General features: G+C 38.0%; 4 protein-coding genes and 3 pseudogenes across 6 annotated transcripts; 1 reads left to right on the forward strand and 6 right to left on the reverse strand.

The window, feature by feature from the left end:
• Positions 1 to 1,510: 1,510 nt before the first annotated feature.
• LOC104759515 (meiosis-specific protein ASY2-like) lies at positions 1,511 to 3,939 on the reverse strand. The gene is made up of 3 exons (XM_087503682.1): positions 3,108 to 3,939; positions 2,303 to 3,030; positions 1,511 to 2,221 (listed from the first exon to the last, which is right to left on the reverse strand). The coding sequence occupies exons 1-3, from the start codon at positions 3,937 to 3,939 to the stop codon at positions 1,511 to 1,513; spliced, it is 2,271 nt and encodes a 756-aa protein (XP_087359808.1).
• LOC104772455 (uncharacterized) lies at positions 3,938 to 6,603 on the forward strand (annotated as a pseudogene). Its single transcript, XR_015592246.1, has 6 exons — positions 3,938 to 3,946; positions 5,246 to 5,323; positions 5,441 to 5,545; positions 5,836 to 5,935; positions 6,082 to 6,207; positions 6,310 to 6,603. The product of XR_015592246.1 is annotated as an uncharacterized LOC104772455 (transcript).
• Positions 6,604 to 7,075: 472 nt separating this feature from the next.
• On the reverse strand, positions 7,076 to 9,239 carry LOC104770609 (F-box/FBD/LRR-repeat protein At5g22660-like). Its single transcript, XM_087506636.1, has 4 exons — positions 9,103 to 9,239; positions 8,010 to 8,985; positions 7,602 to 7,742; positions 7,076 to 7,515 (listed from the first exon to the last, which is right to left on the reverse strand). The coding sequence occupies exons 2-4, from the start codon at positions 8,943 to 8,945 to the stop codon at positions 7,237 to 7,239; spliced, it is 1,356 nt and encodes a 451-aa protein (XP_087362762.1). The 5' UTR covers positions 8,946 to 8,985; positions 9,103 to 9,239; the 3' UTR covers positions 7,076 to 7,236.
• Positions 9,240 to 9,613: 374 nt separating this feature from the next.
• On the reverse strand, positions 9,614 to 10,785 carry LOC147918744 (uncharacterized; annotated as a pseudogene).
• Positions 10,786 to 12,216: 1,431 nt separating this feature from the next.
• On the reverse strand, positions 12,217 to 13,874 carry LOC109131177 (putative FBD-associated F-box protein At5g22720 pseudogene; annotated as a pseudogene). Its single transcript, XR_015592247.1, has 3 exons — positions 12,830 to 13,874; positions 12,603 to 12,734; positions 12,217 to 12,492 (listed from the first exon to the last, which is right to left on the reverse strand). The product of XR_015592247.1 is annotated as a putative FBD-associated F-box protein At5g22720 pseudogene (transcript).
• A 1,469-nt stretch (positions 13,875 to 15,343) lies between these two features.
• Positions 15,344 to 17,253, reverse strand: LOC104772456 (FBD-associated F-box protein At5g22730-like). Its single transcript, XM_019241855.2, has 3 exons — positions 16,115 to 17,253; positions 15,873 to 16,019; positions 15,344 to 15,762 (listed from the first exon to the last, which is right to left on the reverse strand). The coding sequence occupies exons 1-3, from the start codon at positions 17,093 to 17,095 to the stop codon at positions 15,493 to 15,495; spliced, it is 1,398 nt and encodes a 465-aa protein (XP_019097400.1). The 5' UTR covers positions 17,096 to 17,253; the 3' UTR covers positions 15,344 to 15,492.
• Positions 17,254 to 19,224: 1,971 nt separating this feature from the next.
• LOC104770610 (glucomannan 4-beta-mannosyltransferase 2) lies at positions 19,225 to 24,600 on the reverse strand. Its single transcript, XM_087505928.1, has 10 exons — positions 24,032 to 24,600; positions 23,618 to 23,716; positions 23,100 to 23,352; positions 21,730 to 21,840; positions 20,972 to 21,108; positions 20,596 to 20,709; positions 20,290 to 20,489; positions 19,960 to 20,160; positions 19,675 to 19,865; positions 19,225 to 19,588 (listed from the first exon to the last, which is right to left on the reverse strand). Exons 1-9 carry the CDS (start codon positions 24,359 to 24,361, stop codon positions 19,709 to 19,711), a joined length of 1,602 nt encoding a protein of 533 aa, XP_087362054.1. The 5' UTR covers positions 24,362 to 24,600; the 3' UTR covers positions 19,225 to 19,588; positions 19,675 to 19,708.
• Between the last annotated feature and the right edge of the window lie 1,201 nt (positions 24,601 to 25,801).

Below are 25,801 nucleotides of genomic sequence, written 5' to 3' on the forward strand. Positions count from 1 at the left end.
TTCAGAATTGTCTCGATAAACTCCTTGACGAGAGATAAAACCAAACTCAGAGAATTCTTTTGAATTGTTTCGTAAGTCCCAGATCGGACGAATGTAAGCCGGACCCAGAGTTATAAATTTCGCTTTTCCGTTTTCCGAAATGGGGCACAGAGAGTAAGCCGAGGCATCATACCTCGCCCCTCGTTCACAAAATACATTTACGTTTGGGGTAAACTACCCCCACAAAGGGTTATTCAATGTAAGCCGAGAGACGTCTCGCCTCATTTGAATTTCCAATTAAAAAAAAAAAAAAAAAAGAAGCTTTATTGTAAGGCTGAATTATCTGAACAGGATAAATTCGACAGAAAATTAAGAAACTACGTATAAAAGCTCAGATCGCCAAAGTATGTCATCCGTCAAGATCAAGTCCGGCGGCAATCTTCCTTGTATCAGCTTTAAGGCGCTTTGGCATGGGCCATAGGAGTTGAAGTCCCGTTTTCTCCCAATCAGCAGGATGCGACTCCAATGCCCTGATCTTCTGCTCGGCCTCATCCATACGGGCAACGGCTTTTCCTCTCTTCGCCCTTAAGGAGCTGATCTCAGCATCTAGTGCCGCCAGATGATCATCGATTTCATTCTTCTTCATGCGGTGGTAATACAGCTTGTGGCATTGTTCGCGATGCACGGATTCGATCTACGCACAAGGTCATCGGTCAATAAATAGTTGCCATAATAATTTCGCACGGACAAAGCTAGGGTTTATTACCTGGCGAACGAAGGCATGAGCAGCAGCAGCCTCAATATTGTTGGCGCGATTACTCACGTAAAACGTCTTCACCTTGGAAGGCATGAACTCACTGCTCAAAGAAAAACTTGGTTCGTCGGGAGTCGAGTTCTCCGACTGGTAGCACTCATGGCAGTAATCGATCAAGCACTGCGGCATGTCCGCCACCCTGTCCAGACCATTCTCGATCCAGAACCTTGGGTGAGATTCAAGGCGCTTGAGTTTGAAAAGCAGTTCGTCTCGCGATTGCTCTGCTGCAGCTAATCGCCCGCGGTACTCGGAATGGCGTTCTTTGATTCGGGAGAAAAAGGTCTCTAGTTCCAGCCTCTTCTCCGGACTAACACGAAACATTAACATCCAGGGAGCTCGGATATGCGGATAGAGCGGCATCCCTCGCTCAATGGCTTCCGAGTTTGAGAACGTCGGGACGTCGCCCTTAACATCGACCAAGGACGCGGTACTGCCAACAGAGCTCGGCATCTTCGGATTGTCTCGTCGGAGTTACGGTAAAATCAAACATGAAGCGATCATATTTATACTAATTCAGGACGAAACATTTCCAATTTCGATATTGGCAAATTACCATTTTCGCTGGAGGATACAAAAAAAAAACAAAACGGCAATATTCCATGCAAAGCACCAAAGGGAAATTTCCAAAAAGCAGAAATCGGCCGCAGAATGGGCAAAAATGTCACAAGGTCTTAAACCTGGCAATATAAAAAAAAAAAAGGAAAACAGGAAATGCTCCTAGGGAACGTTTTCGGGCAGACCGGCCTGGAAAAGTCCGACATTAGAGCCGTGCGGATGTGGAAAGGAGTCTGGAGCCGCGTCCCCGGATTGAAGTAGTCCGAAGCCGAGCTGATCTGGAGACATGTCGAGATCGCCTTCCTCGAACTCTACGAGATCTAGCGCTTCCACTTCAGTCTGGGCGACCTCCCGCTTTTCCTTGATCTCGGCAACAAGATTGTCCGGGATGGATGCACCATTCTTCAGAAGGTAGTCCATGACCTGCCCGAATCCGTTCGCTTTGTTGAGAACATCTTCTTTCGGACGGGCCATCTCCTGGTCACGCAGATAATCCTTTACCTTGTCAAGACGGCGCTGCGCTTTCTTCGTGGTGCCCTCGACCTTGGCTTGGCGATCTAGGCGAAGTCGTCTCATCTCTGACTCGAATTTCGCCCCAAGATCGTCGAACTGCCTTTTCAGCTCGTTTTTCTCTTCCCCCAGAATTTGTTCCTGTGATTCCAGCTCGGCGACCCTGTTTTCCAGGTTCTTGCAATCCTGTTCTTTGCTTGCAAGAAGACCTTTCAGCTCCTTGATCCTCTCGTTCTTCGTCCTATCTGCTTCTCGGAGGTTCTCCAAACACTCCTTTATCTTCTCGAAATCGGCCTCTGCCGAGGCCATCGATTTGACACGCCTATCGTACATAAGAGTAAGCGATGACATATAGGCGGCGGTCTGCACTCCAAGACAAGATAGAATGAGAATCAAGTTTTGCAGTTCAAAAAATAATAATAAGGGAGGCGATGAGATTCGAACCTGAAGGGCAGATTGGGCGGCCAGAATGTACTGGTCCTTGAATTCGAGCTTATCGACCAGCGGTAGCATGACCGATGATACCGTAAGTTGCCTGCACAACTCCGCAGCGGCTTCTTTGTTGCACACAAGAGGTGTTTCGCCAAAATAGTCGTAGCAAAATTGGTCAGTTCGACCAGCAGTGCGATGAACTCGGAAGCGGTCGTATGATTCAAGGCCGGCTTCTTCCGCAGAGCGTTTCCGACCTGTTCCCTGGGCGGAGGCTTTTCCTTTACCCTTCTCTTTGTTTTTGTCCTTCTTGGACTTCTTCTTCTTTGAACCGTTATCTGGTTCAGAGGCAACCTGCACTGAGACGATCGGCTCAATCGGCGGAGGAAGAGATGAGTCGTTGGGATCCACGTTTTCATCTTCTTCGTCGGCAGCTGGGAGCTCGCCCTCGTCATCAATGTCGATGAATTCATTCTCCATCTGCTCTGGCTCGGGGTTGACGGTCGGTTCTACGTTTCGATCCATGGATCGAAGCATCTCGGCGGCGACAATTGTGGTTGGTGGGACCTCGGAAGTTTGACCCAGTGAGCTTGCAAAACTGGCAAACTGAGTTCTTGCTTTACCCATCGCTGCTTCCACGCGGCGCCGTGAGATTTGAGTCCAGCTGCGATCTGCTACACCGAGGAGAGCGCTCTTGATGCGTTCGAAGCTGGAAGATAACCTCCGAGCTGAATAAGGGCGATCTGCAAAACATATGAAAATACAAAATCAGGTCAGCACGATATTGTCCGATTTAACAGAATAAGGAACGAGATGATACCCGGCGAATCGTTCCATACTCTTCGGCGACCGCATTTTGGATTTTCAAAAGAGCGGCCATCAACTTGGACAAAGAAGTAGCGAGCTCTCAGCTTCTTGAAGTTACTGACTTTTTCCCCCGGAAGGAAGTTATGAGCTGGCTTCGCATTAACCATCCATAATTTGCTACCTTGGCTGTTTTTGAAGTTTGTCAACTGCTCGAAGCATTCGACCTCGAGAAACACCTCAGCTTCGGCCGCGAGTGTGAGGGCGGCGACGAAGTTGCAGATACTTCCTGGGGTGAGTTGACATATCGAAATTTTGCGGCGATGGGCGTATTGGGTGAGCAAATTAGGAAGAGGGAAGAATAACCGGCATTGGGAAAAAAATCCCTCGTACAAGCAAATGTACCCGAGAGGCGGACTCCACGGACGTTGGTGCTCTCCGGGGATAATAATGTGAACACCAGAATTGGACAGGCCACACGAATTCAACAGGTCGCCAACCGACTTAGTAGTACTGGTCGTCTCCTTGCCCCCGATGTCACCTCGGTGGTCTCGAAGAGGTGAGAGGTCATTGATCATGACGTTATCAGGCGCAAGTCGGACAGTTTCGCCGCCCAAGTTGTCAGGTGGGAGATCGGAAATTGGCGTAGCATTTCCGTGATCTTCGCGATCATCTTCGTCAATCAGAGAAGGGATTGGGATCTCGTTGGATCTGCGCCTTGAGGAGCATTCAGCCTCTTCTGGTCTATTCGGCATATCGCCTCGGACCGATCTGACAACGTTCGGAGGTTCCCTGCTGGAGCACTTGCGGATCAACGGTTCACTTGTGGTAGCCGACGAGGAAACCATGGCCGAGGTGAATGACAACGCAGATCGCCGAAGAGTGTAGAAAAGCTGGCGAATAACAAAGTAATTAAAGGCAAAGAGAGAGAGAACGAAGTGATTACCTTTTTTTTGACGAAGCGGCGAAAAGTGAAAACACTCGGCGGACACTAAGTATTTATAGACGGGAGTGGGTGGCAAACCTACGAGGGGTCATAATTTCCTACCATAACCTACGCGACGCTTCAGCTTCCGAATTGACGGATGCGACGTATCGGACACGTGTCACCCGACTAGAGGAGGGCGAAGCGGCGCGACGATTCCGGAGTGTTTAGATTCGGATCTCTTTACGGATCAAATCAAATATTCTCTCTTGAAGTCCGGTCATTCGAATTAACTTCTGAATGTACCGAACTGAGGGGGGACTAATTGTTGGTACGGGAATTAGCACCCCCGACATATCGATCACGACCCGTTAAAGAACCGACTACCTAAACCAGGAATTCGACCAAGGATTGGACTTCATCCCTGAAAGCCCAATACCGTTAAGAAGCCCATGGACGAAGTGGCGAATTGGCACTTCAGCTCGCCCTGCGGCTGACCTAGCAAGAAAGGAAAGACTTTCCTTATTAGTTCGCCTGTAGTTAGGAAAGTCAATATATTCAATATATTCGATATATTTGAGTATATTGAGTAGATCTTTGAATACCTATAAATAGAGGGCAATCCTCTCATTGTAAGATCATCCAATCATTAATACAAAACCCTAAATTCTTCTTTGTTCTTGAGCAAAACCTAACTTGTTCCTCAAGAGATTTCTTTTCTTCTTTTCTTGCTTACTTTGATCTAGATTCTTCAAGAGATTGTTATTGAATTTGTTTCCCTTCTAAACAAATTCATTGTGAGAAACCTCAGTTTCTACAATATTCAATATTAAAATGTTACAAGATAAAATCTAAAAACATATATATTATATACTACTACTTAATTATTCTTAATTTTTTTTTTAATTTTACCCGCGTCTAGTTGTATAAAATTACCATAACATTGTAATTTTTAACAATTTTTCAGTAATTCAAGAATAAAATATTTGTTTTATAATTTTAAAACAAAATACAATTTTATTCTTAAATAGTTTCAAGATATTAAATAAGAATGATATTTAATATTGTATATAATTACCATAACATTACTAAATTATGATAAGGCGGTTATAAAGTTTCATTTCACTAGTATTTCTGGCTGCAGAGAGTCTTCTCATAGTTGTGTTATTAGATGTCTTTGATTATATTACCTTTTGTCTAATCAATTCTGTATTTATTAATTTTTGTAGATTGTGTTTCCACATACGAGGGTGGTGATTACTACTCCTCAGAAGAGGATAAGGTTCCTGCTGCTGTTCCTGCCAATGGTATGGGTTGTGGATGCTACTATTGTCTTTGTTTTCTTTCTTTAAAAAAATTGTTATCTCATTTCCAATGTTATTTTACTTCAAAACATTTCAGGAAATGGTGGAGCTGCTGCTTAGAATGTTGTCAAGGTTGATTCGAAGCCAAAGACTAAGCCTGCAGAAGTGAAGCCTGAATCTGACGAGGAAGACGAGTTTGATAACGATGATGACTCTGAGAAAGGAGTGAGTGTTTGTAGCTGGCTATCATTTGTGTTTTTCTATCTCTGATAGTATATGCATACATACATTAATGAGAAGATTCATAGTTAGATGATACTATATGGTAATCTTTTTTTTTTTTTTGTAGATGGATGTTGATGAAGATGACTCGGATGATACGAAGAGGACTCTGAGGATGAAGAGTAGGAGGAGACTCCCAAGAAGGTAGATATACTGTCTATCTAACATTTGCTCTCCTTTCTTCTACGTAGTCCTTTTTCTCACTTTATTGTTTCATACGTTTTATTAAAAAGCCTGAGCCAATCAACAAGAAGAGGCCAAATGAATCTGCATCCAAAACACCTGTCTCGGGAAAGAAGGCAAAACAGGCAGCAGCTACTCCTCAGAAGACAGGTTAAATGTTTGTCTCTGTAGATCTTGAGTCTTGTTTTTGAGAGTTATTAGTTGGTTTAATTAGTCAATCTGAGTAGAATAATGACGAATAAACAGAATGATTGTATTCTGATGAAAGAGAACTATATTGTGTTACATTGGTACAGAAGAGAAGAAGAAAGGAGGACTTACAGCCACACCGCACCCAGCTAAAAAGGGTGGAAAGTCTCTCCTGTGAATGCTAGCCAGAGCCCCAAGTCTGGATGTCAATCATTTGGTGGTAACAACGAGAAGTGAGTTGTCTCTTTCTTGCATCTTTCTCATAGCTCAGATGATATGTGTGAAAATGCAGTCAATGTGATGATTGATGTTTAATAAATATTGTGTGTATGCAGGCCATTCAACTCGGGCAAACAATTTGGTGGTTCTAACAACAAGTCGTCTAACAAAGGCAAGGGTAGAGCCCAAGGAGGTGAACCAAGGAGAGATGTTTTGGTATTTGAGTAGATGATGAACTTTTAAGGGTGCTTTTGGATTTTTTTTTTATATTTTGAGATTTTATCTCCTTCTATTTGAGTACTGCAGTTTTTACTTTCCTACGTAATTCAGTATGAATATTGCTGGAATGAGAAAGATGACAAAAAAAAAAATTGCAAGCATTACTCTGATTTTGGTTTTTTATGCCGTCTGAATAGATTCCTTCTAATATAGGATCAGTTTTGTTACACATCAAAAAAGAGATCAGAGAGGATCTCACAAACAGAGAAGAGACAAAAAAAAAAAAAAAAAAAAAACACCCTTGAACTAGACTACATTCCGGAATATGGCTCAAAGCTTCTAAATTTTTTGTTGAATGATACTTATAAGAAAGCCATGCTGCTGGTCTAGTGACTGCCCCAAACAGGACCTAGCCCAGAGCTACCCTACCAGTTCTGCTTCACACTCTGTTGAAACCAAACCAAAGTTCCTTCTACTATGAAGCAGAATAGTACCATTCCAATTCCCCAATACCCAACCAGCTCCTCCTATGCCCTTTTCTCTTTCCCATGACACATCATTACATGAGTTTTTTCCCTGTCAATTACTGATAAAACACCCAAATTAAATGGTAAATACTACGAACGAAAACAGAACCAAATCCAAAATTAGGGCAACATATAGTTGAAATAAATTTTGATTACTAAATCAGTTTTTAAGAAAAAGAAAATTCAAAACCAGATACGGATACCATCCCAACCGAACAAAGGTTTTCACAAATGAAACCAAATTGTAGTTTTAGAAATATAATAAAATCGAAACGTCTCTCCAACAAAACATCATCTTCAAAGTACAACAACGTTGACTTGAGCAGCACTAGAACCTTTCTTGAATGCCTTGAGTTCCTTAACAACGAGAGACTCTTGTTCCTTGCTAAGAAAACGTCTGCGTAGCGTAAACTTGTCGAGGACCAGCGAATTCTCAAGGAAATATTTTGATAGTTTCATCTCAACTCCATTTCCATACTTGATTCTTTTAATCTCAACATACTTGAGGCTTGATTGCAAACACTTTGGCACTGATGAGAAACTGATTTCCTCTCTTTCCATTACCTTTTTCAGCTTCTGCATATGTTAAATAACATCTTTTTATAACGGTGAAAGTGAAACATATTACAAAAATATATGGTTTTTAAAAGCAAAATCATTACCACGACAAGGGATTTGAGGTTTGGACAGCACTCAAGAACGCCTGGCAAGATTTCCAGATCACATGTATATAAGTTCACATATAACCGCTTCATGTTACGAAACTGAGGCATGCATTCGTGCTTCATGTAGTGACGCATGATCTGCAAAACACAATTTTTTATATTCTCATCCAAAGAGACACATTCAAAAATAATATATATATATATATATATATATATATATAATAGAAATTATTATAACTAATCTGAAAGTTCAACCAATCATAAATAATATTGCATAATAAAAATTATTAAATTAATATAAAAGTTGCATAGAGACTTGAAAACATTTTATATTGTGAAACAAACTAATTTCTCTAAAACATCATATACTTTGAATTTTGAAACGGAGAGAGTATATGTTTATACCTTCAAAGTTGTTCCGCTTAAAGTCATGTCCCTTACGCTTGAGAGCGGGGTAAGTAATTTACGGACAGCGCTTCTCTCGTATGAGTTATCTATATTCTTAATATCTTCTATATTCTTAATATCTTCCACATTAAAAGCGACGTTGATTTCTACCTTTGCGGATGAATCCATTTTGCTTATCACAAAACCAGCTGACTGATGATCATGTAGACTCAGATAGGTGAGCCGAGGAGCATCAATGATGACCTTCCAATCGTCTGTGTCATCAGGATTGGCACGATCAACAAGAAGATTGAGACTATTTAGTGACTGGGAGCTCACCTGTAAAACTGTCGCCATGACTTCAGCTACCAATCTAACAACAGTTAGATCTTCAAGAACGGGGCAAGATGAAATCAAGTTCTTCATAGTATCATTACAATCATATAAATTCTCTTCAAGATGCATCACCTTGAGATTAGGCAAAGACACAAACTCGAAACATTGCAGCCACACGTTCTGAAGTTTCAATGAAACCAAAGTCTCACATAAGTAAAGGTTAATCATCATATCAACCGAATCAACCGAAGGAAAGATGACTTCAAGATGTCGGATTTCACGCTTAACTACTTCTTGGACCCACAACAAGACTGGGGATGACAGATAAACATCTTCCCTCTCGAAAGAGAGCTTGAGCTTGTCTAAGCATCGCTCATTAGAGTTTGCAAGAAACGAAGAGGCGAAACTGACAAAGGTAGCGACATCACCTTTGAAATCACCAAGGTCTATATCCAAGAAAGGCATTGCACGCCAGAGATTTCTCCATCTTTTGGAAAAAATGCTAGTTGTAACAACTTTCTTTGTAGGAAGATTAGAGAGTATATGACTTAGCAAATGATCTGGTAAGCCGCTTATCCTATCTACTCCATGTCTACGAATTGCTCCTTGGTTGCTCATTTGATTTCTCTTTTGGAAAAAAACATTCAAGACAAGTTATCTGCATCACAAAAGAAACATGTGAACCATGATTCAATTATTCCGCTATATTAAAACAAACGCTTTGCATTTCATATAGATACCACCATTCAACTATTTTCCTATTCATTTGACATACCAATACTCAAAACAGCGTCGATTCGTCGCTGCAGATGAAACCAATAGCCTCGCCGTTGTCTCCATCCTCACATATTCGCTACAATGAGTCTACCTATATTATCTCTTCTTAGGAAATGCATCTTTCACAAAGGCTTTGTATGGAAAATAAAATAAAAATCTAGACTAGTGATGAGAGTTGACTGCAGAGGATTTGAAGTTAATGAAAAAATGAACCGGTTCGGGTAAAAATATACCTAAAAATTCCCTATACAAAACTATCCTAAAAGGGAAAATAATCTCCAATGTTTATTTTTTTTTTTGACAATCAACCCCATATATTAAGTTATAGAAGATGATTTTCTTCGAGAGAGAACCAATTAGGTTCCAACGAGCTTACATATGAAAAAAAGAAACCACGTACGTGCTCTTGCACATTTCGCAAGTTTATCAGCACAGATATTATCTTCTCGAGGAATATATCTAATACTAAAGTTAGCAAATCTATCTCTGAAATGAATAAAATTATTCAATTATGATGAAAAGGTCGGCCAATCTTCAATATTAGACGTCATCGTTATTAGGTCTAAATAATCCATAGCAAAGAGAGCTTTATCTAAGTTCAAGGCCAGAAGGCACTCCATAGCCCAAACAATGGTGTCTAACTCCGCATGTAAGGGGGATAGGCTTCTATGCGAACCTTTAAGCCCCATGTGCAAGAATCTAGCACCGAAAGAAGCAATCCAGCCGTATCCACTCCTATCCGCCTCTGCATGCCAAGATCCGTCTATAAAACATACAAGACAATCTTGTGGGATTTGAGTCGATATGCCCGCTTCTACTAACCCTGATGGTATAGCTCTATTGTTTGCTCTTCTCCAAACTTCTTCTTCTTGGATGGCTTTCTCCAGAGTATCTTGCGGAGACTCGGATATATTTTCAAAAACTTTCTTGTTTCTTGTCTTCCAAATGTACTACATCATCCAAGGGAACGTCCTCAAGTTTTGATCAATTGCACCAAAGTCTCTACCACGCCCATATAGAAAATCGAAGTTGCTATATAGGGAAGATGAATAGAACACCATAGGATGGGAAGGGATTGTCGATAAGGCCCATACTTGACGTGCTGGGGGGTGCATTCAAATAGCATATGATTTATAGTTTCCTCCTCCGCTCCAAATCTAGGACAATCTTTAACTCTACCAATATGGCGTTAATGCAGGCGTTGACATGTAGCCAAGCACCTAGTCACAGATTTCCACACAAATGCTTACGCTTTCGTGATGTTTAACTTCCATGCTTGCGCCTTAAGTGTTGTAACACTTGGCTCCTGAAAAGGGAGGTCGCAAACAGGACGAGAGATAGCTCTCACGGCTTCGTACCCAGACTTAACGGTATAATTCCCAGACTTTGTAAAGGTCCAAGATTAACCATCCCTCGAGGCATGTAAGCTCGGTTTGATTCCCATAATAAGGGTAATTTCTTTCGGGGGGGAAATTTCCCGAAGACGCTCCAGTTTCCACATTTTTGTATTGAAGTCGATCAAGGTGCTAACACATATCAAGGGATTTCTCTCAGTATTTAATCCTTGTGGCGGCCGCACTGGAGTATATGGGATGCACGGTTCAGTCCAGATGCACGTTTTGAACCATGAGCTTATGGTCTTACGGATTCCGTACGAGAGAACATGTTTTGCCGCCAACATGCTCCTCCAACCATATGAAGGTCGATTGGATACTTGTATCTCTAATAGACTGCAGTATCGAAAGTGTCTCCCTTTGAGAACTCGACTAAGGAGGGATCTGGATATCTCAGCAACCTCCATAGTTGCTTTGCCAAAAGATCAAGATTAAATTCTTCTAGTTTTCGGAAGCCTACCCCACCTTCAGAAAGTTGAGTACACATCTTCTCCCATGAGATCCAGTGTAGTCCTCTACTATCTGCTCTATTGCTCCACCAAAAATCAGCAATCGCACTAGTTAGTTTTGAACATATAGCTTTTGGTAAGAGAAAACACGACATTATATATGACGGAATTGCTTGTGCCACTGATTTTATCATACTTCCTTGCCTCCCTTGGATAGGGATTTTGATGTCCATAAGTTCACCCTCTTATGGAGTCTATCCCTTACGAATGAAAAGACTTGTGCTTTTGACCTATGAATTTCTCAGGGAGACCCAAGTATGTACCCATTCCTCCTTCTTCTGTTATTCCAACAATAGATTTGATCTCTTGTCGTACATGGGACGGGACCTTGGTTCCAAACATGATGGAAGATTTAGAGAAGTTGATTTCTTGTCCGGACGCCTCGCCGTAAAAGCGGACTATATCGATAATTTCCTTGCATTGCTGAGGATAAGCTTTACAAAAGAATAAACTACCGTCTGCAAAAAGTAAGTGGGAAACCCGCGGGCTTGCGTTCGAGATACTTCGATTAGGGCCTTTGTACAAAGTATAAATAGATACGGGGAGATCGGGTCCCCTTGACTAATCCCTCGTGTTGGCCTAATCCGTCCTTTGGGTTCCCCATTAATCAAAATGCGGTAGGAGACGGAAGTAATGCATTGCATTATTAACCCACCCATTTTTGATCAAATCCCATTTTTCCATCCAAGCTCTTAGGAAATTCCATTCCACCCTATCAGAAGTTTTACTCATGTCTGTCTTAATTGCCATGAATTTCTTATGGTTGGTCTGGTTAGAACGGAGGGGTTGAGGTCTCCAATGTTATTTTACTTCAAAATATTTCAGGAAATGCTGGAGCTGCTGCTTCGAATGTTGTCAAGGCTGATTCAAAGCCAAAGGCTAAGCCTACAGAAGTGAAGCCTGAATCTGACAAGGAAGACGAGTGTGATAACGATGATGAATCTAAGAAAGGAGTTAGTTTTTGTAGCTGGCTAATGATTTGTGTGTTTTCTAGTGACTGCACCCAAACAACTTTTGACTAATAAGATTATAACACTTTTTGACTGCCCCAAACAGGTTATTTCCGTATATTCAAGAATCAAGAATCAAGAATACCACATAAAACAGTTTTGAAATCCTCAAACGTTATCAATTAAGACATGTCCAACGCTCACAAAATCCAACAAAGTCTGATCATATATAAAAAGACTGGAAAGTTATTTTCAACAATTATCTAATTACGATTTTACATGAGCTAGATCGCCTTGGCCATGCAAGGATATCACTTACAACGGTGGAATCTTGTTTTCGCAAGGAAGACCGGAAAGACAAAATAACTTTCTTGAGGACTACTGAGTTCGCTACGAAGAACTTTGCTACTTCCATTGTGACATAATCATATGACGCGTATGTGCTTTTCACCTCTACAAAATCAAGCGATGACAACAGACACTTGGGAAGAGATGATGAATGTCTTATTTCTCTCCCATGGTACCAAATTAAACGCTGCAGTAACAAGCACTAACATCAATATGAATTACTTGATAACACTTAACACATGCATTTCTTATTTTCTTATAAACTGTACGTAAAACTCTAGGGTCATAATTACCTACCAAGATTAAGGATTTAAGATTCGGAAAGCTTTCAAGAAACGTTAGCAGCTTTTTCAGGTAGAATGAATAAAGCTCTATATCCAAACAGGACAAGTTGCAAAATTGTGGTAATGGCACAAACTTGTTCATGAACTGCTCATCCAAACAAACAAAAAAAAAAAAGGAGATCAGAATATTGGAGAACAAAAAATTCGTGTAAGAGCATTATAAATATAGGTATATATTACCGAGAAAGGCTTGACAGAGATCTTCATATCCCTAGCTATCGAGAAGATACTGGTGAAAAAGTTACGGGCTACTTCATCATCCTTCACATGAAATTTACCAATAATACTGACCTTGGTTAAGGAACCAGAATTGATTATGGTCTCACCCTCATAATCATAACCTACGAAACTCAAATATTTGAGTCTAGGCGCATCAATCAAAAGCCTTATGTTTTCTTTATCTCTAATATTATCATCATCATCATCATCATCATCATCATCATCATCATCATCATCATCATGAAACCCAACCATTTTTATAGTGAAGCTTGTTAATGTCTGAGAGTGCACTCGTAAACCCGTTATATTATCATCTAAACTTCTGAGAATGGTCAAATCTTCAAGAACAGGGAAAGATGAGATAAATGACTCTAGACTCGCCTCATTGGAATAGAGACAATAATCTAAACGCATAGTCTTGAGACAGGGTAATGAAGAAGCCACCACAAAACTATCTAGATAAACGCGACGGAGTCTTAAGTAAAGGAGTTTCTCACATATATTAAGGCTTAGTAGTGGCATCGATTGAAAAGACTCACGCTTCAGAAAAAGACGATCGACATCAAGATGCTTAAGTTGAGGCATAGCCACGAATTTTATCAAACGCGTGATACAAGACTCATCTTCCGGATCCTCTTCAATACTTAGCTTGAGGCTGTTCAAACCCGACTTATGTTCTCTAGAGAAATCTAGGAACTTGTCCATAAAACTCAAAAAGGCATTAAAATCTTAGAAATCGAATGAGTTTAAGTGCAACCTGGGAGTCGAAAGCCACACACTTTTCCACCTCTTGGACAGAACACTAGTCCTCACAATATCCTTTGTCGTCGGAAGATACGAGATTATCTCAGATAACAAAGAGTCGGATAAATTGCTTATCAAATCCTCTCTAGCTTCGCTTTCCTCCATCATATTCACTCGCAACATTGAACCGCAGTGACAACTTCGACTGCAAACCTAAGTAATGGATTTTAGGGTTAAGGTGAGACACGGATGAAGTTGGCTCAACTGACGAAGACACGTTAAAACTTTGGTTATCGAGCAAGAATTTCGATTTAGGTTAAATCATGAAACATGTTTTTATTTTATTTTATTTCTTAGGCCTTATATAGGCCCACACCACATATTGAACGTAACGTAGTTCTCAGGACCGCTCAAGAAACTACTGACTTGTCTTACCTTTAAATCGGAGAGATGGTGAGAGCATAATGCGTTCATTCCTGTTTTAATTCCGTATCAGGTCCTGCATATAAATCAATTCAAGAAGTAGGAGAATAAGGTTATTCTCTTAATCATGTTGATGTTGTAACTAATCAATAAGGTAACACACGTTTAATTAAGCCAAATGATCATCACCAAGACGAGGGAGTTGAGATTTGGACAGCTCTCAAGAAAGTTTGGTAACATGCCAACATTTCCAAATCATATTTTATAGGAGTTCACATGGAACCGGGTTATGTAAAGAAACTGGGGCAGCGGTTCATATTTCATGTAGTGATAGATGATCCGAAATCCAAAGAGAGAGAGAGAGAGAGAACATTTAAATGTTTATCTACTCCTCCAATGACACATCCAAAGAGACGAGGTAGAGAAACATACTCAAAATCTGCCAATGACACATTAAAGAGTTTGAACTTTGAAGGACACCAGAGTCTCACAGGTGTAAACGCTTAGGTGCATCAGCATCCCAACCAAAAGACTCCAGCGACATAAAAGTTCCAAATGTTGGACTCTACGCATATGGATCAACTGCGTCATGTAAGATCACGCATGTTTCTCACAAAAGCAAGTTCGAACTTGTCTAGATGCATGATTCCTTAAGACAAGTCTAAGTACTTTTCCAAAAAGCTCACAAATTCCTTAAGAGAAGTCTAAGTCTAAAATGTCCAAATCCAACCCAGGAACTGAAAGTGAAAGCCAGAGACTTTTCCATCGCTTGGACAAAACACAAGTGACAAGTCCTTTGTAGAAAGATCAGATAGTATCTTACACAGCAAATGATCCGACAAGAAACTTATCCTATCTTCATCCCCAATTCTAAGACCTCTTACTCCTCTTTCGTTCATTGTTTTCTTTCACTTTCAGACACACACAACACAAGATCTGCATAACAATACAAACTTGGACCAGGTTAGAAAAATGTTAAGCCAGAGAAACAGAGTGAATAACAACATAATCGTTTCCTCGATTAAGGTTTCTCTGACTTTATCTAAAAAGGTGAATAAAAAGATCTGTGAGGCATGTAGCACCAGAACTCTCGCTACCCGTAAGATTCATTCCCAAGAATGAATCATCTAAAATAAATTTTTTATCGCGCGAGATGTTTGTTTATCATTCAAAAATCAACAAAATCAGAATACTAGTTTTGTTGAACAAACTAGTCTAAAGGTCTACTTCCAAACAAGACAAGTAGTAAAATTGGCATGGTATTCTTGATGATGATGATGATGCAGAGATGGCTTAAGAGAAGGCAAAAGCCACACAAAACTCTCAAATATCATCCAGAATTAGTAGCCAAAAGATTCCAAAGACATGATAATAGTGTGCCACAAAATAAAATACAAAATTCAAGTCCAGTTCAAGTAACTAGCTGGGAATGCTACTCTTGATCTGATCATAGACCGTCAACAAACTATGATTCGACATGTGCTAGATCCTCTGGGTAATTCAAGGAGGTCCTTTAGCATGTAAAATCCTTCCTGGTGCGAGGAACACCTCAAATGCAGAACAAGTTTTTTGAGGACTCTTGAGTTTTCTACAAAGTACCTTGCTACTTCCATTTTAGCAGGCCCTCCGTTGAAGTATTTTATCTCTACAAACTCGAGTGATGAAACTAAACACCGAGGTACAGATGAGAAACTTATTTGCACATCCTCTCTCGACGGATCAAATTCCTACATAAGCACAACATTCCAAACAAACAAAACAGGAATGTGTATAAGATAACACATTCTTTCTAAGTAAGTGGGTAAAAAGTTATAGGGTTGTGCAAGTCAGTCATTACCAACACCAAGACGAGTGATTTTAGATGGGGACAACTCTCAAGAACAGTTGGCAGAATCTCCAGATAATGTAAAGAAAACTCCGCTTTTAGACACGAAAGGTTGCAAAAATGGGGCAGTGGGTCGAAGACTATGTTATAATAGAGAAACTGCTCACCAAAACAAAACAAAAAAAACAAAGTTGAGTGAGCGAAAACTAAACTTCATGAAAGAACACTAGCTAGATACAAAGATACATGTATACCTCCACAAAACCGTCAGCCATCTTCATATCCCTAACTCCGGAGATACTGGTAAGAAAAGTACGGACCATATTTCGCTTTGGTAAGTCAGCCACATCAGCACAATCAGACTCATTAAAGACATAAACAAGATTGACCTTGGCTAAGGAACCAGAATTTGTAATGATTTTACTGTTGGATAAATCATCTTCGAATTTCAAATACTCGAGTCTTGGGGCATCAATAAAAACCCCTGAGACTTTCTTATCAAAATCATCGTAGTCATCACCTTCACCAAAATGAAAGTCTACACGAAGACTGGTTAACGTTTGAGACCGCACACGTAAAACCTTTACGTTATCTTTTACCATTCTAAGAATGCTCAAATCTTGGAGAACAGGGCAAGACGAGATAAGTGACTCTAGAACCACATCATTAGCATACACATTCTCTTCTAAACGCATAGTCTTTAGACTAGTCAAAGACACAGACTCAAACTCACCCAACGATACTCGATGGAGTCTTAGATACACCAGCGTGTCACATACATAAAGACTTAACGGCATCTCCTCTAGAAACTTACGGTTCACAAGACACTCAACATCAAGATGCTTAAGTTTACGCCTAACCACAAAGTCTAACCAACGAGTGACACAAGACTGATCACTCTCACCCTTGTGAATACAAAGCTTAAGCTTGTGCAAGCATGACTTGTGTTCCCTTGAGAAATCTAGGAACTTGTCCATAAAACCCACAAAAGCATTGTAATCTGGGAACTTGGAAGAGTCCAAATCCAAATTGGGAATCAAAAGCCAGAGACTTTTCCACCTAGTGGACAAAACACTGGTCCTAACAGCTTCTTTTGTCGTCGGAAGATACAAAAGTATCTGAAGTATCAAAGAATCAGGCAATTTGCTTATCAGATCCTCTCTTCCACTAATGTACCTTGACGGCGGCCATTCACGGCGTTTCGCTTTCAAATATCTCAAAAATTCTTCTTCCATCAGATTTTTGCTCGCACAAAATCGAAGATTCCCAGAGACAACCTCGAAATACTCAAAGTATTAGCACCAATTTCAGAAACAAGTCATCACAATCCTGAGAGTAGCCAAGTAGATGAAGCCAGAGACTAGTTTAGGGTTTTGTGTTTCGGAAGATCCGACGGTAGACACAATCACCGTCAAATTTTGGGATTTGAAGGGTCACCTCAGTTTGGTTTTGGGATTTTGTTTTTTTCTTTTTTTTACCATTTTACGGTGTAATATAAACTTAACCGGTAAATTAGAGATTAAACAATTTGTACCAAATTTTATAAACATGGGTAAAAAGACTCTTCATAGTCGTTAGTACACAATTTGTACCAAAACAATTATGAAATTGCATACCTCCTTAGTACACACTACACACGCTAAAAAAAAAAAAAAAAGCATTCTATAAATTGTTTAGCATAGCCGTTGGTTTTTAAATTTTAAATTGTTTATTTGAAATTTAATAGTTAGAGGTTGTTGAGTTCTCCTCTAAGCTGGTTACATGAGTTTTCGATTAGTGACACAAAACCGGTTTTTTAACCGAGATAAATAACATTGACAGTTTGGCACAATTAAACAATTTGAATTGATTAAAAAGAAAACTCAAAAAAGTAACACTAAAAGATAGAAAATACAAAGAGAACAAAATAAGAATAGGGAAAAATAGACCAATTTGACACAAATTTGACAATTAATTACTAGATTAACATTCCATCCGATTCCTTTACTAGAATAACACAAATTTTATGTAAAAAGACTAAAAGCCCTTAAAATGTTATTTTTTTTAAATTAAAAATAGAAAAGAAGTAAATAAAAAACAGAAAATCGATAATATGAAATAAGGAAAAAAAATAATAGTAAGAGAGACGATGAGGAACAAGACGTTGCGGGATGGTGAAAACCAACGGTGAGTCTAATTAGTCACGTTATGGTTGTGGCCAGTTCCTTTAGAGGTGGATGAGCCAATTCAAGACAGATCCGAGAAGAGAAAAGAGGGGAAGCAATCTAAGTTCTATAGCCAGCATTGTTGTGTTGTGGCTGTGTGTTGTTATCGGAAAAGAGAACTAGATGTCGGGAGGGGAGAGAGAGCGAGTTGTGGGGAGGATATAGAGAACGAGTTGTTGAGGAGGTGGTCGACCACCAATGGCTCCGTTTAGTCACTTCATGGCTGTGGCAAGCCTCGATGGGGGTGGAGAACAAAGTCGGAGTGGATAGAAGTGAAGAAGAACAAGAAAGTGAAAGGAAATTGGAGATAAAGGCAGTGTGGAGGAACCAACTTTTAGGGCTCTTCAACGCCGGAGCTAAGACTAGTACAGAAAGCTGAAGAGACTGGTGTGATCTCCAACAAGCCAAGAATCTGTAGCAACTGAAAGAGCTTCAATAAGAGTTAAACTCGAAGAGTTATATACGTTACTTCCTGGCCAAGTAATTGCTGGAAAGCTGTGAAATCTAGGCTAAATATGAGCCCTAGAAACTGTATATATCCAATATACAAATCTGTCACCATTATATTAAATATGCAAATCTGTCGTAACATTAAAAACTTGTTGTCACTGTAGTTATATCTAATAAATCTGTTATCAAACAACAGATTTTTTATATCCAAAAACAAAACTTTCATAACTTAAATAAATCTATCATAACATATGGTTTTAATGTAGGTCAGTTTAGCAATTTTTTAAAAACTAATAAGTCTGTTATCAATTGACAGATTTTTCGTTAAACTTAAAAAGCTGTCGTAACCTGAAACAAATCTGTTAGAACTAAACGTCAAACTAGTAATTATTTTTCTTTAAAAAATTTGTCATAATGTGACAGATTTTTAACGAAAAAATAAATCTGTTGCAACAATGAAAAATAAACCTGCCACATATTATAACAAGTTTGTCTAATATTATAAAAGTCTGTCGTGTCTTAATAAATAAGTCTATCGTGAAAAGAAAATTTGCCGTTAAAAATAAATCTGTCATAACACTCTTCAAATAAATCTGCCAGCCAAAGTAAGTCTGTCAGAGAAAATCTGTCATGGACAAAAATTATCAATCAAACATTTAAATGCAAATAATGATTGTGATGCTTAGTACAAATGTGGTAAATACAATCAGTAATTGTAAATTAATTACTATAAAATGGATAATTGTTGATGACAAATAGGGGATTTTGAACCCTTGCATCAGTCGAACACTTGTGACTCACGCAGAATCTTGAATTCTAAACCATAAAAAAAAAAACAAAACCAAAAACTAACACTTTCAAAAAAACCAAAAGAAAAAAAAAAGCAAAGAAGAAAAAATAAAAATCTCACAATTACTGAATGACAAATCCCATAACTAAAATATTTATAAATAAATAAAAACACATAACATTAAAAATAAATCAAAAGAACACTTTGGAGTTGGAGCTTCTCCTCTTTCCTTGTCTTTGATAAAAGTCTCCTACTTGTTACCAGTACTCTGTCTCTCAATCTATCTGCCCAAAACCATTTCCCTATCAATTTTCCTTTTGTCATTTTCCATGAAAAATTGTCTTTATTTTCCCAAGAAAATTACTAAAACCTTCTCTTTTTTTCTCCCTGACAAGAACACAACTCTACTGGACGTAAGTCCCAATCCAGCCAAGCCCGCTGATGAAGAAAGACAATGTCTGAAGAAACAAGTAGATGAAGTAATTGTTCTTCCCGTGCACAAAGTCATAGCATCCACACACGAACAAGAACGCCGCAAATCCAAGCTCCAATGTATTCAATCTTAGACACAAAATAAACTCATAGGATCATTTTAGTGTATATCCTTAATTAGTCTCTAATAATATATTAAATTTTTTGTAGAAAGTATACATACCGATCAGGCAATTTGAAGATTCTTGGGAACCTTTTGAGCCCTTTTGTGTTTCCTTTAGCGCTCTGACCACTTCCAAGCTTAGCAGTCACAACCCATTCGTTAGCCCTCCCTGCCTCAAACAGACCAATGAGAGTAGCCTTTGTCCGGTGCAGCGACATCACATTCTCGAACAGAATCCAATAGAACAGCAAATGAATCGACCTTTCGAACAATACAAATTCAAAATGTCAGAGATTCAGTCAGAAGCAAATGCAGTTAATTGACACACAGGCAACTCAACAAGGAAGAAAGAAAAATGTAATGACTTGAGATACAAGCTATCCAATTCACCTTGGAGTACCGACAGAGTTGAGGATAGTGATGATGGAAGGGATATAAACTGAACCCCAAATCGGAACATAAACTTCAGGGACAAGAATGGTAAGAGGGAGAACAACGCAGTAGAAGCAAAAGGTGACCCAATGTGCAATGATTTTCCTCACAAAGAAGAAGCTGTAAATCACATACACTTTCTTCCAGAATCTCACTTTCTGCACCACGTCAGTAATTAATAAAATCAGATTAAAGAATCTCTGAATATTTTTTTTACGTAATCAGAAGAAAAAAAGGTGATTAACTTGTTATTATTATCATTACCTTGTTTCTTATGATCTCCATAACCATCTTCCTAAAGAGATTTGCAGGTCCACAAGACCATCTATGTTGCTGAAAACGGAAGGCTCTAAAAGTACTTGGAAGCTCACTTTTCACCTAATACCAAGAAAATAAAGTTAAAAAGGCTCATATTTATGATGTATACCAATTTTTATACAAGTCAATACAAAATATCTTTGCTTCTTAAAAAGGTAAAATGATTATAACACATAACTTGTGTGAATCAGCTATCAATCAGAGAAGTTGTAAGTACCTTGTGCACTAACAACTACTTATACATGTTATGCCTATTAACTATATTTAATTTTTGTATTTATGTAAAAATATCAGAAAAATTAAATAGTAGATAAATAAAAACCTGAAGGTCACCGAGGTAGAGAAATTTCCAGCCGCGAAGACTTGCTCGGACAGCGAGATCCATATCTTCAACGGTGGTCCTATCTTTCCACCCGCCGGCTTCATTTATTGCCGCGATTCTCCAAATTCCGGCAGTTCCTATAATTTTTTTAAAAAAAATAAATAAACATTAGATAAGCTTTAAGTATATATATCCACATTTTGATCTTTAAAGTTTCTATAAACTTTTTAATGACAAAAAACACATTTAAGATCGCCTTTCATTTGCTTCATCTACAAGTCCTACTGTAATGAATGTGTCCCCTTACACTAGCTACTAAATAAATTGAACACATGATTTTTAAAAACCAATTAATTAGAGAATCTTCAAGCTTGCAAATCTTACTTATAAGACAAGGAATGACAATATAACTATTTAAGTATTAGTAGTACTTATATAAACAACACCTACTTGCTTCACATTTCAGATTCCCCACCACTCCTCAATCAATCAATTAATGATTGATTATTTATAGATTAATGTGATTCCTTTATTTTATTCTTTAGTTTTCTAGTAACAGTTGTACACTTATCATAAAAAACATAAGAATAAAATAAAAGGTTTAGGGTCCACATACTGTGCTTCAATTGGTCGGACAACATACCAACTACATCACCCCTAAAACTCTAATGATACTACCAGAACAATTAATATTTACTTTCTAATCCAATTAAATGATGTTTTTTTAGTAATAATTACTACTATATAATTTTTTTTACCGTTGAAGCCGAAAAAAGCATGAGTTGATGAACCGACTTCTTGCTCAACAGTGAAATGGTAGTCCAACGACATTTCTTGCATCCTTGTCAATAAGCATTCATCAGAATTCACTGCCAAAAAAAAAAGTAGATTTAAAAACATTAGTCCTCAAGAAACATACAATTTTAATTTAGAAAATCGTCCAAATGTGGCACTATCAGGAAGTAACGTCCTTCTCTTTTGTTTTTAGCTTTTAATAAATCAATCATATTCATCCATATAGCTTTCTCAATTATTATTAAATTCACTAAGTTGGACTCATGCTTTAAATAAATAAAAGAATGAAATACCAAAACAAAAACAAAAACTATATGATATACACCAAGTGTCGGCAAGAGAAACGCAAAGTCCACAGTAGACTACGATACTCACACTGTATACTAATAATAATACTTTTACATAATACTGACAAAGATGGGGTCTCACACTTGAGCATTTAAAGTGAGGCAAAGAGCACGTGGAAGGTATCAGAGACCCGACAACTTCTAAAGACCAACAGTTCCTTCTTAACCCGATCCGATTCATTTAAACCGGGTTTAATTTTAACCGATTCGGTTCATTGACCGACGGATCCGAAATCACGGAGCAGATAAAAGAAACGTGACATGACGTCAGCAAAATTATCCGTTGACCCGGGATTCCGCAACTAATCCGACCCGGTGTATTTGACAATTAGTAGTACTAGTTTTTAAATCCGGTGCGGCGAGGTGTACTTAAAACTCTAATGTAAACAAAGCGCACCTGTTTTTACACGTGGTATTTTATAACTGGTTTAGACACTACAACTAACACTAGTGCAGCTACTCCGCCGACACAAACAGAACTAACCCTACTTCTTCAATCAGACAATGTACACAGAGGAGATAACAATAATTATATCTCAAAAGAAAAATACAAAAATTGACGAAAAGACCATTTCAAAAAGCCAAAAACTAAAGGTGGAATTATATGGAAAAAGATGTAAGCAAGAAAAAGGAAAAGACGATAAAAATATTATTTTTATTTCCTATATACATATTTTTTTTTAAAAAAAGAACATTGAAAAGCATATACCACCGACACCACTAATGTAGCTAGCTACAAAACCAAAACCACGAGCTTTCATTTAATGAATCTAAAAACAACATTAAAGTTTTTCATAAAACATAAACAAAGAAGACACCGATTCAGTAATATTTTGACCATGACACTTGCACAACAACAACAACAACATTATCAAGTGTCAGTTTCTCATTTTTTTTCTATTATAGATCAATGAACAAGCTATTTCAATTACTATCAAATTTAAGATACTCCTATATTTTAAGTGTTAAAGGGAGAATGTAATTACCGAACCGCCATCGAGCCTGAACCAAGGCAATGTTGGAGTTGTGGATGAGAAAAGGGATGCTACGGCGGAGAAAGTCCGGTTCGGGTTGAAAATCAGCGTCGAAGATGACAACATATTCGCAATGTTTGACATAACTACGTTTGAGTCCTTCCTTTAAAGCACCGGCCTTGTAACCAACTCTATTCTCTCTTATTTGATACCTAATATTGATTCCTTTACTTGCCCATCTTTGGCACTCCATTTCCACCATTTGCTGCACATTTTAAGTATCTCATTTAAATCACCACCATATCACAAAAAAAAAAAAAAAAAAAAAATCAAATGATTCCATAATCTTTTCTTTCTTACCTACCGGAAAATATTACCTCTCTTTTTCAAGAAAGTAAATTAATCTTATTCAAAGATGCTAAAAAATCTTATTTAATTAGAGAAAGTTATGGAAAATACTAATACTAATAGTGCAGCACCCTATATTTTTGTGAATGGACTTAGTAATTTTTTTTATACGAAATAATAACCTTAACAGTAGGATCTGTTGAGTCATCCAACACTTGAATCACGAGACGATCGGACGGCCAAGAGAGTCCACACGCCGCTCCTATTGATAGCTTATAAACCTGCACGGCAAAAATCACGGGGGGGTCTATTGTCAAACTCTTTCACTTTTAGTCCACTACTTTAACAAGTTACTATAGATTAACCCCCAAAACTATGGGTTTATCCAGAAAACCCAAAAAAAATCTCAATGAACAATAAAGAAATATGAGTCACGACTCTCGCCGTTTCGGGATTTGGAACGGCGGAGGAATATGAAATACGTGGGGTAAAGTTTAATTTCCCGTAAAATCTGAGGGTACTTTTCTCGAAATCATAAAACTTTTGAGGAGAAACAGAGGAAAAAAAAACAGAGAGAGAGATAGAGGAAAAGGGACCTCTCGTTCGTTGAACATGGGGATTTGAACGAGGACGACTGGGAAATTAGAGCTACCAAGCTCTTCATCATCGTGAATGGGATCGAACTTGTAACGTTTGTCAGGTTTTTTCCAGAAGAGCTTGACGAGGACGATGACGATTCCCATGTAAACCCTCTCACACAAAAGCATGACAGACATTACCAAACAGATGTAAACGGCTAACTGAAGAAGAGGAACAATCACTGGTGCTTTCACAAGCTCCCAGATCATGCCTAGTTGGCCTGTGATCTCCATCCTCACGCCGTCGAATGTCTCCGGCAACACGAACTTTGGTGTAACACCTTCCATTTTTTTCCTAAACCTCTCCTCTCCTCTCTTATTACAATGGCGGTGGTGTTTTTGGCTCTGTTCTGTGTAAATGGGGTTTTATGAAAGAGAGAGAAAATAAATGGAGGCTTTTCTCTCTCTACAGTTCGAGAGAGAGAGAGAAACAAAAAAAGCTATAGGAAGAGAGAGAGGAGAAGAAGGAAATGAGAGTTAAGGAGAAAGATAAACCAAGAAGGAATATAAATGGTGATATTTTATATGGGATAGTATTTGTTTTCACTCATTTTTATAAGATATTTTTCCTTTTTGCAGTGATTTTTTTTTTAGATTTTTATACAGAGTGTATATTAAAAGGTTATGAAATAAAACAGTAAGTGACAAATTGGGTTTGTGTCTTTTTGGTTAGGTTCTTCTATTTTTCAGTTACAGAAAAATAACAGTGGATATTTTTTGGTATTTCAGTTTCTGAGTTTTTGTTCTTTAAGAATCTGTGCCTGCCCAATGGGAAGACAAAGAGGAGATTTGTAGAGAATTCTTATCAATTTATTACCCTAATGATTTTTTATTTAATTATATATTTAAGCAATGATTAATGATTTGATGAGGTTTTTACTTTTTTAACATTTATGGGATTTTGGTTTTGCAGCTTTTTACATTTTCTTCAACGTTTTTTTTATGACAATTTATTTATTTTCGGTCAACTATTAGAACTCACTTCTTTGTCAACCTTATCAATTCACCTTTTTAACTCTTTTTTTTTTCTTTCAAGTAAGCAGCATAGTATTGAATTCATATCCAATGAATTAAGCCATATATATAATGGATATCCTCTATATATTAATTCAGAAGTAAATAATAAATGTTAAGAAGTTACGTGCCCGCTAATGGAACGTTAACATTACAATTTTGTATAGAATTCAATTCACATTTAAGAAGAAATTTAGCAAATTTTAGGAAACAAATAATCAAAAAAGTAAGCTTCTAAGTACAAACCATTAACATACTTTTTCTAAACTTTTAAACGACCAATGCAACTAATATGGAGGTTCTAAACAAAAATGCATTGCGTTAAAATCTACGGAGTGATTTGTTCAATAATCATATGTTTAATTCATTGATTTGTACAGATAATATGATAATTAATGCGTAAATAAAATAAAATATACTGTATATTGTATATTATGCGTGATTTAAATAAAAAGTAAATACTTCTTCTGTTTCACAAAAAATATTATTTTAGATAAAAATGTTGTTTCACAAAGAATGTCATTTTGCATTTCTAATGTGTTTTTTAATTCTAATTTTTTTTTTTTTTACTTTTAAACTCAAAGCTTTTCATTGAATTTAGGAACAAACATGTATAATGCAAACTTTTCTTAATTTGGGTGAAATGTGTCAAAATGACACTTTTTGTAAAATAGATGGAGTATATTTTTTATTGTGTAAAATAATATGCTATTT

This window comes from Camelina sativa, chromosome 20 (assembly GCF_030686135.1).
Source record: "Camelina sativa cultivar CO46 ecotype springtype chromosome 20, ASM3068613v1".
Taxonomy (NCBI): domain Eukaryota; kingdom Viridiplantae; phylum Streptophyta; class Magnoliopsida; order Brassicales; family Brassicaceae; genus Camelina; species Camelina sativa.

What these genes read in the sequence shown, in the direction of transcription:
- LOC104759515 (XM_087503682.1), bottom strand. Translation starts at nt 3,939, where the DNA reads ATGGTTTCCTCGTCGGCTACCACAAGTGAACCGTTGATCCGCAAGTGC. An exon ending in AGTATGGAACGATTCGCCGG is followed by an intron (nt 3,031 to 3,107) that starts GTATCATCTCGT and finishes TATGTTTTGCAG; the next exon opens with ATCGCCCTTATTCAGCTCGG. An exon ending in CCGCCCAATCTGCCCTTCAG is followed by an intron (nt 2,222 to 2,302) that starts GTTCGAATCTCA and finishes CTTGGAGTGCAG; the next exon opens with ACCGCCGCCTATATGTCATC.
- LOC104770610 (XM_087505928.1), bottom strand. Translation starts at nt 24,361, where the DNA reads ATGGAAGGTGTTACACCAAAGTTCGTGTTGCCGGAGACATTCGACGGC. An exon ending in TCTACCTCGGTGACCTTCAG is followed by an intron (nt 20,710 to 20,971) that starts GTTTTTATTTAT and finishes TCTTGGTATTAG; the next exon opens with GTGAAAAGTGAGCTTCCAAG. An exon ending in AACTCTGTCGGTACTCCAAG is followed by an intron (nt 20,161 to 20,289) that starts GTGAATTGGATA and finishes ATTGTTCGAAAG; the next exon opens with GTCGATTCATTTGCTGTTCT.
- LOC104772456 (XM_019241855.2), bottom strand. Translation starts at nt 17,095, where the DNA reads ATGGAAGAAGAATTTTTGAGATATTTGAAAGCGAAACGCCGTGAATGG. An exon ending in TGGCTGACGGTTTTGTGGAG is followed by an intron (nt 16,020 to 16,114) that starts GTATACATGTAT and finishes TTTGGTGAGCAG; the next exon opens with TTTCTCTATTATAACATAGT. An exon ending in AATCACTCGTCTTGGTGTTG is followed by an intron (nt 15,763 to 15,872) that starts GTAATGACTGAC and finishes GTGCTTATGTAG; the next exon opens with GAATTTGATCCGTCGAGAGA.
- LOC104770609 (XM_087506636.1), bottom strand. Translation starts at nt 8,945, where the DNA reads ATGAGCAACCAAGGAGCAATTCGTAGACATGGAGTAGATAGGATAAGC. An exon ending in TAAGCGGAACAACTTTGAAG is followed by an intron (nt 7,743 to 8,009) that starts GTATAAACATAT and finishes TGTGTTTTGCAG; the next exon opens with ATCATGCGTCACTACATGAA. An exon ending in ACCTCAAATCCCTTGTCGTG is followed by an intron (nt 7,516 to 7,601) that starts GTAATGATTTTG and finishes TAACATATGCAG; the next exon opens with AAGCTGAAAAAGGTAATGGA.